Genomic DNA, 13536 nt, shown 5'->3' on the forward strand with positions numbered 1-13536 from the left:
ATACATTATTCAAAACTTTAGAGCTTCAGGAAAGTCAGTTTTACCGCGATTTTAGTCCTGATCAGACCGAATCTGTGGCAGAGGTCTGCAGATTTTGGGACGCTCTGAGTCAACTGTTGGGAGGAATGAACGAGTAGAGTGCAAACTGATTTATTACCTGTTGGTTGAATTCCAGAATAGTTGTGCCATGAAAACATTTTACATTTTCTTAGTTGTACGTTCCACTTTGGCACTGCCATTTTGAATCTTTCAGTCACTTCAATAACTGTAGCTACAGATGGCGTCTGCATGCTAATAAAATGCTGTACTCTGCATGTTGAGTAGAATGTTCTGTTTTCAAGTGGTATCAAACCTGTAATGCAGAGGTTCTTGTAGGCATGACAGTGATTATAAATAGCTTGTATTTGTCTCTTGTATAAACTTGCAGAAACATTATTTGTAAAGACTTTGACATTAGAATTTGGCACATATAGATAAACATGAACACACATTTACATGTAGTAAAGATTTCTAATATACTGTGTTTATGGCAGGAGTGCCTGAACAACGTAACTATAAATAATATTACAATAGCTGATCACATCTCACATCCATAACATCATCCATTTTGGTTATTTATGGAGTCAGTGCTAAACAGCAGCAGGAGCCAGCTTCTATATCTCTACATTCATTTTGGTATCTACATCTCAAGGCCAGTGTTGGGGTAATGTGGCACAAAGAAACACAATAAAGTAAAAGCGATTACTTTTTCCTGCAACACATTACAGTAAAAGGTATTGTAATCACAGTTACTGACTTCATAAGTATTTCTTTACTTGCGTATATGTCTAACCAAACAAATTTTGCCTGATGCATTTAAAACAAGCTTTCCTCTGTATTATCTGTCCCTGTTCTTGTATGCAGTTTGCATACACACCTGTGCTACCTATGACACTTATTTTGTGAGACTTTAATTATGAATGTGAGCATGGGAGCAGCATAACCTCTGCATAAAATCTGTCGAATCGTCTAATCACACTTACGAGAAACTGATGGATAAAGATCCCTGTGCTAAAGAAAAGAAAACCTCATCTAAAGGGACCAGACTTCATTCAGGAAGCTTTAAATTTTATTCACAAATTTAATTTTGAGGCAGTTTTTGAACTGTTTCTACTGGCCAATTTCTCAAACATAATATTAATAATTTTAATGAAGCATAACTGGCTGTGTCTTGATCAAAGGCAATGATAGTGACAGGTCTTTTAAATGATGTGTAGTATGACTAGCAGTATCTTTTAAATAAAGTACTGAAGGGACTACTGGGTTTTCCCTCGTACTTGTTTCCAGCTGGCACCGATTTGATTGAGTTTTACAGAATAATGTAGAACTAATGAGTAAATAAATTCCTTTTTTTCAGGATTTAATCAGTAAAGCAGTCCCGTTGCAGTTTGAGAGATGGAATTAGAAACTAGTGTTGCATTTTGTGTAACTACGCCAACACTGGAAAAGTATGTGTGTTCGATCAGTGAATTCATTTTAGCAACAACATACAAGTTGTGTAGTGTGTAATGCCAAGTTGTTGTGATCAGCAGTATTTTACTTGCCAAAAAACTGCAAAAGTCAGTCTTTTTATAACATGTTATGACTTTCAAAGTTGTGTGGTATATCAAAGGCTTTAAGCATTCCTTTAAATTATCATTCTGCATGGCAAGAGACTGTCTCACACCACCACATTCACCTCAGTGCTCTCAATCCCAGATGTGCTTCAAGCTTATTCTCATTTTATGATTTCCTTCCTCTCACTGACTTTGGATGTGTGGATGTGTGCATGTGTGTCTGTCATACCGAGCGCTGACACTCAGTGGAACGGCCCGGTTCAGTGCACCAGGCCCAGACGGCCGGATGCCCTCGTACATATTCATGGCATGATGCACCATTTTCTTTTTGTTGTTGTTGTTTTTTTTTTGCCTTGCTTCCTTGCATCTATACAAAAATGGGAAGTTACAGCCTGTCATTTTCATTTCCCAAAACTTCACTTGTTTGAGCTTATATAAAAAACAGGAGGCTCACATGACAATATGTGGTATTTTACACATGCTGTGCGTGTGTGTGTGTTTTGCATGTGTGTTTTGTGTTCTGCTATTTCCAGATGTGAAGAGAACTGTCTAAGCTGCCAAGGCCCTGGAAAGAGCTGCATACAGTGTAGGGATGGATACAACCTGGTCAGCAGCACCTGCATCATTAACGCCACCTGTAACAATGGTACGTCTAAACTAGGAACTACAACTGTTGACAAGGCATATTATGGAAACATGTTGACACATTAATGATACTTAAAAGCAAAAACACTTTGTTGTGCTCTGTAACAGAGAACTTTGAATTCAGTTTCAGTCCTGCATTTTGTAATCACTGGTAGGTGTGTCTCTAGCTAATTGAGCTGGGTTCATTTTAACGAGGAGGTGCTGTGTGAATATAGATTAAATTAGTGTTTCCAGAAATTAGTAGTATCCAGTAATAATTCCAGAGCAAATTACAGTCTATAATTGATCATACCCAGAGCTCCTCAGTAACAGTAGTTGTCACGCCTACTGGCCGTTCCTCCATCCAGAGATCAGCTTCTCCGGAGTATTGAGAGGCTGACTCCTCCCACACTCACACACCTGCCTACAGTCTACTCATCAGCAACACTTTATAACCCGGACTCTCACTCTGCCTCCTTAAGAGGTATTGCCACTCTCTGTGTCACTATCGAGCTGTTTTCACTTTTTCCTTGACTCTTTGCCTGTTGGTTCTACGATTTGGCTTTAGGGACTTTGTTTATTAAAAGACTCTCTGCATTTGCATCTAACAACCCTGTCTGAGTGTTACAGTAGTCCTATTCAAAACAACCAAGCAAAACAAAAATCGCAAGATATGCATTATCCTGAGGTTCAAACAGGACTACTGTAGTCTAGAAAAAATTTGCCAGTGGACTTAATTAGACGAAGCGTGATTTCTGTCCCGTTGGGTGGCATTTGTTAGGCTGAATGAGTCCAATTTACTAGCCTATTGCTATTCTATCTGCTATTAAGTTGGTTGTTTGTTTGGAACTGTTTCATTTTTATCTTAACACTGATGTGACTGTCCAAGCCATTAGGTTTCGATCTGGTTATTTCTGGGGGAATTTTGGGAAATTACACTGATACTTAATCCTTTACAAATCAGCCAATCAAAACCAGATTAAATGCTAAATGAGCATACGTTACTGCCACTCCTTTTGTAAAACTGAGCATGGTCAAATCTATGGGTTCTATTGCCAATAAACTACACCAGTAATTCTGTTAACTACTAATCATTCGTACGTTACCAGAAAGTGGATTTAAGGTCTGCGTTTTAAGATCTCTGCTCTGTAATGTTCACATGATACACATTGCAGTACACTGCTGTAGAGTGTGGGTCATATGTTTGTTACTGTGTCACTGGACCTTAAAAAAATCAGAAAAAGAAATTGCATAAATGGAAATTTGAATAATGGTGGCGTTGTGACGGGCAAAGCAAGAGGAAGCTCTGTAGTGGTTCAATTCATCAAATAATACTTGGTAGATTAATAAATTATAGATATAATCATTAAATGCAGCTCTAGTGCACACTGCGCTGACCAGTAGTGATTCGTGTCTCATTCAGTCTGTTTCGCCTGCGCTGAGGAATGCATTATCTGTGGAACTCTCCAACAGAAACCCCTCCCTCACTACAGTTACATGTCCCCCAGCAGGGCATTGTTTTACAGGCCACTTTTCGGTGATGTGGGGTGAGCACATAAGTATAGTGCTTTGTGTGCTTGTTGTGTGTGTAATGATTCTGTCTTATTTAATTGGAGTTACTTTGAGCAGGTTGTCCCACTCTGGTTTCTGAAGTGTTTGTCCAGCACAGTTTGGTGATTTTCTTGTTTTAACACACTTAATTCAACTTTCCGTTTAGTAGATGTGAACAGGTTTGAACAGGAAAATCACCAAGCTGTGCTGGACACTGGCCCTCCATAACCAGAATTGGATAACCCTGAATACTGGCTCTTGCAGTGTTCTAGATATAACTTATGCTATGCCTATATAATGTTTTCTTGCGTCATGCAGTTGTTTCTATTCCATGAGGTCCACTAATGATTGTTGGAATATCTTTTTACATGACCACTTTCCAACTTCTCTTTATCCCTTTAAACAGACTTTTTGTTGTTGTGCCAGACTATCATATATAAATGACCTCTGTCCTGATTGGCTGCCAATCAAAAAGCAGTCCAGTCTGAAACATCCTTTAACTTCTATGTAAACCTCTATGCTAATCTGCTGTGGGCTAAATAGACAGGTACATGTAAATGTTGTTTTGTTTTGTTTTTTTTGGGGTGCCCCAAAATCAATTCAAAATGGGTTGTTATTGTAGTTTTCCAAATATAGACTGTAAGAACTGGGAAGGGAATTATATTAGATTTTTTGAAAATGTTCACATATTTAAATAAATGATAGAAAACAAAATATTGAAATCTTTTATTGCAAAACAAATTTGTTGATTCCTTTAAATCATGACTTTTACATTTGTCCTGATCTAAAGGATGACCTTCACACTCACTAAAATGGTACATCAGATTCTGTCATTCATTTATAGGACTGAACGGCATTGCAGGTCTTTCATGCAATGTACAAGTTGGGCTTTGAATTTGCTGCCGTGGATGCCATGTGGAGAAGTTGTTTGTCGATTCTGTAAGGCAGGCAGGGAGGCTTTTTGTGAGCACGGAGCTGAACAACGAGAGCTTGATGGGTTCAGCACAGGGGAGCTGCAGTGTCATGCATTGCTTTGACACTTCACTTTTACAGCTTTGTTTGAGACTCCTTTACTGGAGAACTTTTAGAGCCCTCTCAGGTTTTAAATCCTCCCTAACAAAGTTAGTTGCAGCAAGTCACAGCTGGGACCCTCAAAGGCTTTGGCTCCCAGAACTATTCATTAGAGAGGAAGAGAATGAGAGATAGAAAAGGAGAGAGGAGCGAACAAAAGAAGCGAATGAAAGAGCGACAGAAATAGAGAAGTACAAAGGGAAAGAAATGAAGGAAGGAGGGAAACCGGAAGAAACAAAGTGAGAGAATTCATCGGAGAGCGAGCAGAATGCTGAAGAATTAGAGTATGAATATAGGATTGAGAGAGGAAGAGAGAGACAGATTGAGAGAGCCTGAAAGCACGAACAAGTTAGCAGGATGGAGGAATTTGGATGGGTGCAAGTGCAAGAGGTTGCGAGCTGGCTCTGCAGCTGCAGTCTACCATCGCTGGCCAGCTTTGGCAGGGGAACAACAATGTTGCTATGAGTAAACACTGCCCCACATGGCCCCAGTACTCTCTTTTATCCAGGCTTGCATAACACTGCCAATGGGCTGGCCCAGGCCTGGGGCCTGAGCGCTGACCCAGTGAAGAGAGGGAAGAGAGGGCCACAGTTATGGGATGACTGGTACCGTTGGCCCTTGTGGTGGATAAAGGTCAAATGAAGAAAGGGCATTCAGAGTGGAGTGGAACACAAGCATAAGGGAGTTAGACTGAACAAAGTACTTATAGGAAAAATCTGTCGACTCTATGGCCGAATATCGAATCTTGGTAACAATGCCAGGCAGTTTTTCCAGTCATACAAGACTCCTTTATCTTTGAATGTGGAGAGACCTAAAAAGTCTGAACTGAAGGCCAAACTGCTGTTTCAAAAACATATTTTAAATCCTCCTTTATAATGTCCCAGGCAGGCGGAAGCTCTGTGGGACCGGAGGAAGGATTTTTCTTGTGTTATCCATATTTTAACACATTCAGTATAGGGTCATAACAGCAGAGCCAATCTGTGACACGGGCTGTGTAACTAGAACATGATTTTTATATAATATCTGAGCACAATGACTATGTTGAACAAGATATCACACTGGTTGTGTTAAAAGTAACAGAACATGTTCTGTCCTTAAATGATAGCAGTGTATGAGTGTAGAATAAAAAGAGGACATAGCATGCTATAAACATTAAGTGCCTATGGCTTATATCCAACCCCGGTGCTGGAGATCCCCTGCCCTGCACATTTTTATCCAGTTGAGGGGAGGGGGATATAGGGGCTGACTTAACATAATTGATTTGAACATTCACCAATACAGTTATTTAGGTTTGCTATGTGAGGTTTCCTGTATTTTTAGCCCTTGAAGCTTACACACACTCAATAGTCTGATCATGATCAAATTTCTGCAGTTATGTGATTATTTAAATGGTCATGTAAACACCATACTCTGATCTAGAAATCCTCAGTAACCAGATTTCGCGTGTAAACTCTTACCCTGATTTCTTTTGGATTTCTCAGTCTGTGCATGTGCAGAACAGACTGCTGTACCAGAAATAAGCAAGCAGCATTGCCATTAGACAGAGGCTTAAACACTTTTGGAGTGATGCTGAAACCAACTACATTCTCGATGAAATGAAGGATTTAAGTTTTCTTCATCTTCTAGGTGATGCATGTTCATTTTTTCAGGCAAACTGGTGCGATGCTGAAAAAAAAAGGTGCAGCATGAAGTTTGAGGTTTATGTTATGTTTTTACATCACGTCTTCTGAGAGTTTATTGGCCAGTTTCAAAGCAGAAATCTGATTACTGCCTAACTCCTGTAGACCTGGAGCTTCCCCATTATCTGATTACTCAAGTGCATAAACATGTTGATCGGATTATTGACAAAATCTGAATTTCTGCAGTTATCGGATTATTAAGTGCATATAATGCACTCACTGACACTGGAAATAGAAGTTTTCATATTCCACTGTAATTAATTCCACACCCCTTACTTCTGTAGGTTATAGATAATGTTTTGTTGTCTTATGTTTACATCACCTTCAGGACAGTGGAGTAAGCAGAATGCAAAAAGATGGAACAAAAATATAAATAAGAAAGGCTTATATAGGCAAAGCCAGATTTGTTAAGGTATGCTTGGATCAGGTCTTATCCATATTCACTGGATCAGAATTGACATCTCTGTTCGTTATACTAAATTTTTTATGGTTCTGCTAAATCAGTATCATCCTCATTGTTGGTTGGATTTTCACTGCAGGAAAGTAAAACTTCCCTCCCTGCAACCGTCCACTTAGGGTGCATGTTGGCAAATGTAAGATTAGCTGTTCAGAGTAAAAGTGGAGTTTGTGTTTGTTCTGTGCTTGGATGTAACACAGGTGCCAACAGGCATAATATTGTTTGTAAAAATGATCATTTTTCGGCCACTGTCATCATTTTAAGCTGACTGTTTATGTGCAATTTAAATTAATGTTAAGTCTTGTTAACACTGAATTCAACATGTAGCTGAATAAAACACTAGTGCTATTGTCCGTGATTTCCCAGGTTCTGCCTGGTTCAGGTGGGTCTGTTTAGTATTAGGGCAAACACTAAAATAGGCAGGGTAGGTGTACTTCAGGGGGCACTCTGGAATTGGTCTAACTCCCTGTCTTGCTTTCTCTCTCTCTCTCTCTCTCTCTCTCTCTCTCTCTCTGTGTGTCTCTCTCAGCGGATGAAGTGTTCTGTGAGATGGTGAAGTCCAACCGTCTTTGTGAGAAGAAACTCTTCCGCCAGTTCTGCTGCAGAACCTGTCTGATGACAGGATGAGTAAAATCGGAGAGGGAAGGGAAGTGGAGGACGAAGCACCTCTTTTATATGGCTGTGTTATCTGATGTACATTTTAAACCAGTTTTATCTGTGGTTTCAAAGACAACAAACTCCTCATTTCGATAAACCCTGGAAGGGTGCTATTTGATTGCCATAAGATATATTTTTAAGGTTGTCTGTTTTATAAACTTCATATAGTACATGTATAAATTGTTTATTTTTTATTCAAAGATGACATCATTATGAAATAGACTGCTATGGATAACTGTGTATGTGATTATAAGGAATAAGCTAAAGGACCAGCATTCTCGGAGAATCGATAGACACATTACCAGTACTGACCTCCTGAGTGATTAAACAATTATGCAAGACTATTGATTTCAACAAGTGAACAAGAACACTGTGTAAGACTGGATTTTTTTTTTCAGGAACAATGAGCATCAAGAAAGATTAAATAATGCCATAGTAAAGATGTTGTACATTTTGGAGCGTGTATGTAATGTTTAAAATGTTTGTTCTTTAAGGATGGCAGAATAAACCCATCTATGGCCACTGTTGACCGCCTTTGTGTACGTCTAGCAGCATGTCCAGTGCGTCTTTTTGTTCCCTTGTGAACAAAACATTTTGTAAAGTACATCACATTCTCAGTGACCTTTCGTCCCAGGAATTCAGATCTGGATTTTTTGCTTGTAAATTGTCCTCCAGCTCTCGGAAGTCTTGTGTTGCCAAACATTGAGATCATGAACTTCTCTGGAAGGATTCTAGTCCTCTGAGCGTCAAGTCCCAAGTGGCTGACCAGCTTTTCTCACGGCAGAGGTTGCGTCCATGGCCCGGCAGTTTGGGTGTTGAACCCTAAAATTGTTGTTTACTTAGTTTTGTGTTAATTTCCCACACATGGATCACAGAATTTGTAAATATTTTGGCACCCTTGTGTTTTTTTAGCACGGGCCGCTTGCTCATGTTCTGCCAGAATCTTCTGGCATAGCAGTGTGACACAGTAAGCTGAAGTTGTTTTGGTGCATCCTGAAGTGGAATTGATCAATGAAAGACGAAAGAAGGAAGCACACACACTCATGAGGCCGGACAGCTGTTTTTTTTTTTAATCTCCCTAGGCTGGACCTTATGTATAGCAACTACTTTCATCATGTGGCAGCCTCTTGGTATTATTCCATTGCCTCTTGAAGAATGATAAATCACATAAAAAAATATTTAGACTGTCACACTTGGAAGGCCGGTTTCACTTCGACTTCAAACATATTTGAAGAAAGATTTTGGATATAAAATGTACAACAAACGCCGCACGTTCTTACAGCCTAAATGAGTGTTTGAATGTGTTTAAACTAACACATAATAAAACGTTACATCATCAGTTACTGCACTAACCTAATGTGTGGAACATGATATTTATGGCCCTGCTATTAATACTGTCTGTTCTTGTCCAGGTGCTCCTCCCCTTGGTCAGACTTATAACTGCAGCTTGCACTTTCCACAGACATGCAGGTTTTTTATTTAATTCCCCTTTGTCTCTTTGGTCTGGTTCAGCTTAGCGTACCCAAGTGTAAGTTATCTGTTCTTCATTCTTCATAGCCCCATTCCGTCTTTCTTCTAACATTCCCATCTAAGTGGATTTGCCTTATTGGCTCAGCCTCTCTTCACCTTTTCCCGATTTGGCTGTGATAAGTGCTGGCTCTGTGACAGCCATGTGGGTATTTTGCTGAGTGGAAACAGTCAAGTGGTACTGCAGCATCCATGGGGAAACAGCAGTTATAGGAAGCAGGGATGAGATTATGTGAAAATCATGATACCAGTGATTAAAATGATCGGAGAAAGCTTAATCAGACCAAAATGAGGATGAGGAGAAAACTTGCAGAGGCTCGGTCTGGTTGGCACACCAGCTCTTGCTTGAACCTTCTGCAACCTGCAAGGTTCGGTACAATTTACGAAAGGTCTGTGCTTTTTTTCTGGCCTGTGATATGATATGAACGATGATATGAAAATCATGATACCAGTGATTAAAATTATCTTGGTTTTTGGTAACCAACACATTTTCATCATCATCATCATCATCGTCGTCGTTAACCACTTAGTCTAGATAGGGATGTGGTTCAACACATTTGGTATTAATTAAACATACTGACAATGTATAAAAAGCACTAAGACACTGTAAAAGTATTTTCATCACAGTTTCACCGCAGCCTTTTTATTGAACCTCTTATTTTTCTTTCTAACACCTGAAATCAAATGCAATTTAAATTCATACGACATTATCACTACTATTACTGCTTATTGTTCAGACTCTTCTGTCCCAGGGAGGCTGTAGCAGTGGGCAATTTACTACCATTGTCACTTCACAAGAAGACAATCACACATAATTATTATTACATTTGGAAATATTACAATTTGAATGGGTAACCATACCAACCGTTGTTAAAACCAAGAGCTCTTTCTTTTTCACCCAGCATATTGTTATGTTATAGAAGTGTATAGTAGAACTTCAGGCCAGGGCCCACCGGCTGGCCTGAAGTTTAGGCCAGGTTCTTTAAAGAACCATTTTCTCAATGAGAAGTATGAATGTGAAGAACCATTTAAAAGTCTGCATAAATTGTTTTATACATTTACGAACATTTATTTTTAAGGCTATGAACTGTATTAGACTGGCACGAGTATGACCTGTGCAATATAGATCTAAATGAAGAGGTGGGAACTACTCAAGTAGAAGCGCTCTCACTTTAAAGGAAAGCTACTAGAAGAGAAAGGACTTAATTACAGCAATATGTGCCTAATGGAATCTGTCACTTTGCCCCAGGTGATACTATTATTTAGCTATGCAGCATGAAAATACATCATGACTTTAGTGTTTCTTGACCTAGATAGGCAAAGAAATCAGACAGCACCACTAAAAAAATGTCCATACCGTAGCGAATCTGCCACCCTCTCTCTTTAGATCAGAACATCACAGATATACAGTGAGCATGAGAGCTCTGAGAAAGCTTAACCAGGCCAAAATGAGGATGAGGAGAAACCTTGCAGAGACTCGGTCTGGTTTGCACATCAGGTTCAGTACAATTTGCAAAAGGTCTTTGCTTTTTTTTCTGGCCTGTGCAGGGTGAGGCCCTTCCAGCCCTTCCAGTGGAGATAAGCTCGAGTCCTGCATGCTAAAAGGCCGTCTGGACGATGCTATAGAGGGGTTGGATCACCTTTATGTGTCTGCATCAATCAGCCACTGTAAAGGTCTGCATGTTATCAAGCTGCCGCAGTTATCATAGCCATGCAGTGCTCGGAGCTGTCTGATAGCTCAGAGAAAGGTAGTGCAGATGAGGGAGATTGGATGGAAGATGAATGGATAAGAGGAAGAAAAAGTAGATAAGGAGACGAAGAAAGACTGTAAAGGATTAGCAACTTGTGCAATACATCTAGGGCTGTCAGTATCAATTCTATTAGTGAGTGAGTAATTTAAAAGCTAGCTTTCAATATTATTGGAGTAGTCTGTTAGATGTTGGTCTCTTGGGTCCAGACATGATCTCGTAACGAGAATACATGATTGGAGACAATTTGTTGGTGCTGGTAAAATGCACCACAAACTATGGTACCCCCTCTGTAAAATCTGCCCCTCGATTTCCTGTAACCTTTTAACATCCATAGTACAGTTGAGAACAGAAGGAGAACAAGCCAGCTACCGAAACACTTTCGTTAGCTAATGGGACAGTTATTTTTACCGCATGTAATGTGATCTCCAAATGTGACACATCTACATGATCAACTGGAGTTTTTTAAGGGACTTTTCAGCCATGCTAGCTTATATCTGTGGGCTACTGACAGGCTTGTCGTGTGTAGTACAGTGTTGACCAGCCCACTGGCGCCCCATACTATGAGCTCCACATTAAGGAATTGCATTGGATTGGTTCAGAATTTTCACACTTTAGTTTGCTCCCTCCCTAATAACTCTGCATTGCCACCCACACTCAGCCTAAGTATTCCCAGACGTTCTCATTACAAGATCATGTTTGGCATTTCAGTCTAGATTATATAGTCTAGTTATATAAAGCTTTCTACTTCATATGCATGTTTGCCATGAACCTGTCCCCAGCCACCTATGATGGCTGTGAGAGCCGGCAAAACGGCAGAGTCTGAACCCCGAGGGAGGACGAAAGGGGAGAGAACCATGAGGTAGTGGTGGACGGAGTGCAAGACCCAAGCCCTCGTCCTGGCTGCTGCCTTCTGTTCTACAGCAAGGCCATTTCTTCTTCTTTTTCCACCGACCCTATAGGGTTTCATACTCACTCTGGGTTCAGGCCCTGCCTTCCTGCGAGCTTTTGCAGCCTTCATCGGGACCCAGAGGACAGGAAGAGATCCTGCTGGTATGGGTTTCCTCTCTTTCAGTGATGCTCCCAAAAATGTTTGCTGATGGCTCCCCTTTGTGGAGAACCTGCTAAATACAACGTTATAAATACCTGCACATACCCTGTTTATCTCTAAATGATTGATCTTTCAAAAAACAGGTAATACCGTTATTAAACAGGTACAGCTTTTATTAATCTAGTGTGACAGAAGTGTTTAATACTATGCTGTGAGCAAATAGTTTTATGTTACAAAGTAATACATTGCTTTGGTCAATGATACAGGCCATGTCACATCAAGTACATGTATTTTAATTTATTGTAAGCTGTAATTTTGTAATTGTAACATGGAATTTGGTCGTTTTTGTGCAGCCCTGGTTACACCTGTTTGTGTACGGTGGAAGCTGCAAACAATCTTGTACTCCTTTTTTATTGCTGTTACTTGCGCCTAAAGAAATAGTTCCACCAAAAGAAAACGTCTGCAGTCCGTAATGATGAAAGAAAACCAGCATGGCTCATTAAACCATTTGCATCATAATAGGCAATCACTTCCATTCATTTTAGCAGCGTTTGCAATTTTCGGTGATATATTCCTTTAATATCAGTTCTTCTTAATAGGGCGCTGACTGACTAAGCTGCACTGATTACTATTCCTGAGGTATTTTCAATTTCTGCACAACACAAGGTATTTATGCTTTCTGCGCTCATAAGCCGGTCCTCTGTTCAGAGGGAGAAAAAAAATCCATTATTTCTGGACAACAAGCCCAACAGAGCAGAACCACCTCAGCAAATCCCCGCTGACTTAAAAAAGGACGTTTGAAAGAGACAATTCGGCGGAGCTCCTTTGAGAGATAGAAAGAGAGAGAGAAAAGAGCTTGAAAAGTGCCGAACTGAAGAAGAGAGAGAAAAAGGCGGCCTGCAAAGATGTTGATATTCCTTTGGGTTGAAGAATAAATTGTATATTTATAGGAACGTGGTCTAATTTGCTTCCCCCACCCAGACTTGAAATATTGGACTTTTATATGGTGATGAGCCTGGGAGGCCTGTTTGAGCCTTTTGTTTGCTAGAGAATAAATCTCTGCTGATTTTTTTCCTTGGCTTCTGACCAGCTGCCACTTTTCTGAATATATTGTCAAGCAATAACACGCCAACATCCCTCCACACCTCAGCTATACTGAGCACCATCTGCCAGCCTCTTTATGAACTTGTCATGGCCTAAAGTAATGGCTACTCCTAAAAACGTCCAGGTTTTCCCTTGCACTGGGCAAAGTTATTTGGCAGCAGGCCTGTAGACCACTGTGCTAATAAAAGCTTCCATTTCAAAGCATAAGAATGGATGAAATGCTAATTTTGTGTGATTGACGTGAATTAGATTTGATTGATATGGCCCTCGCCGAATGCCAGGCTAGCCATTTAACATTATGATGTAGCGGTGTGCAGTTTAGCCACAGGGGTAATTTGAAACCATGTTGATTAAAGAGGAAGACCATGAAATTGACCATGAAATAGCTCACAGAATTACAGTTAATTGCAAGAGTAAAGCTGCTCTTACTTTAAAGAGCCTTATTTTTCTCATCACCCTTGGCTGGTTTGTC

At 40.1% G+C, this 13536-nt stretch overlaps 1 protein-coding gene across 1 annotated transcript in view; it reads left to right on the forward strand.

Moving 5' to 3' along the window:
* pcsk6 (proprotein convertase subtilisin/kexin type 6) overlaps positions 1 to 8161 on the forward strand; it is a 65502-nt gene extending 57341 nt beyond the window's left edge. The window contains exons 20-21 of the mRNA XM_017699550.2: positions 2129 to 2241; positions 7507 to 8161. Coding sequence (XP_017555039.1) covers positions 2129 to 2241; positions 7507 to 7604 — 211 coding nt within the window. The 3' untranslated portion in view covers positions 7605 to 8161. The remainder of the gene's footprint in view (positions 1 to 2128; positions 2242 to 7506) is intronic.
* Positions 8162 to 13536: the final 5375 nt, after the last annotated feature.

This window comes from Pygocentrus nattereri, chromosome 15 (genome assembly GCF_015220715.1).
Source record: "Pygocentrus nattereri isolate fPygNat1 chromosome 15, fPygNat1.pri, whole genome shotgun sequence".
In the NCBI taxonomy this organism is placed as follows: Eukaryota; Metazoa; Chordata; class Actinopteri; order Characiformes; family Serrasalmidae; genus Pygocentrus; species Pygocentrus nattereri.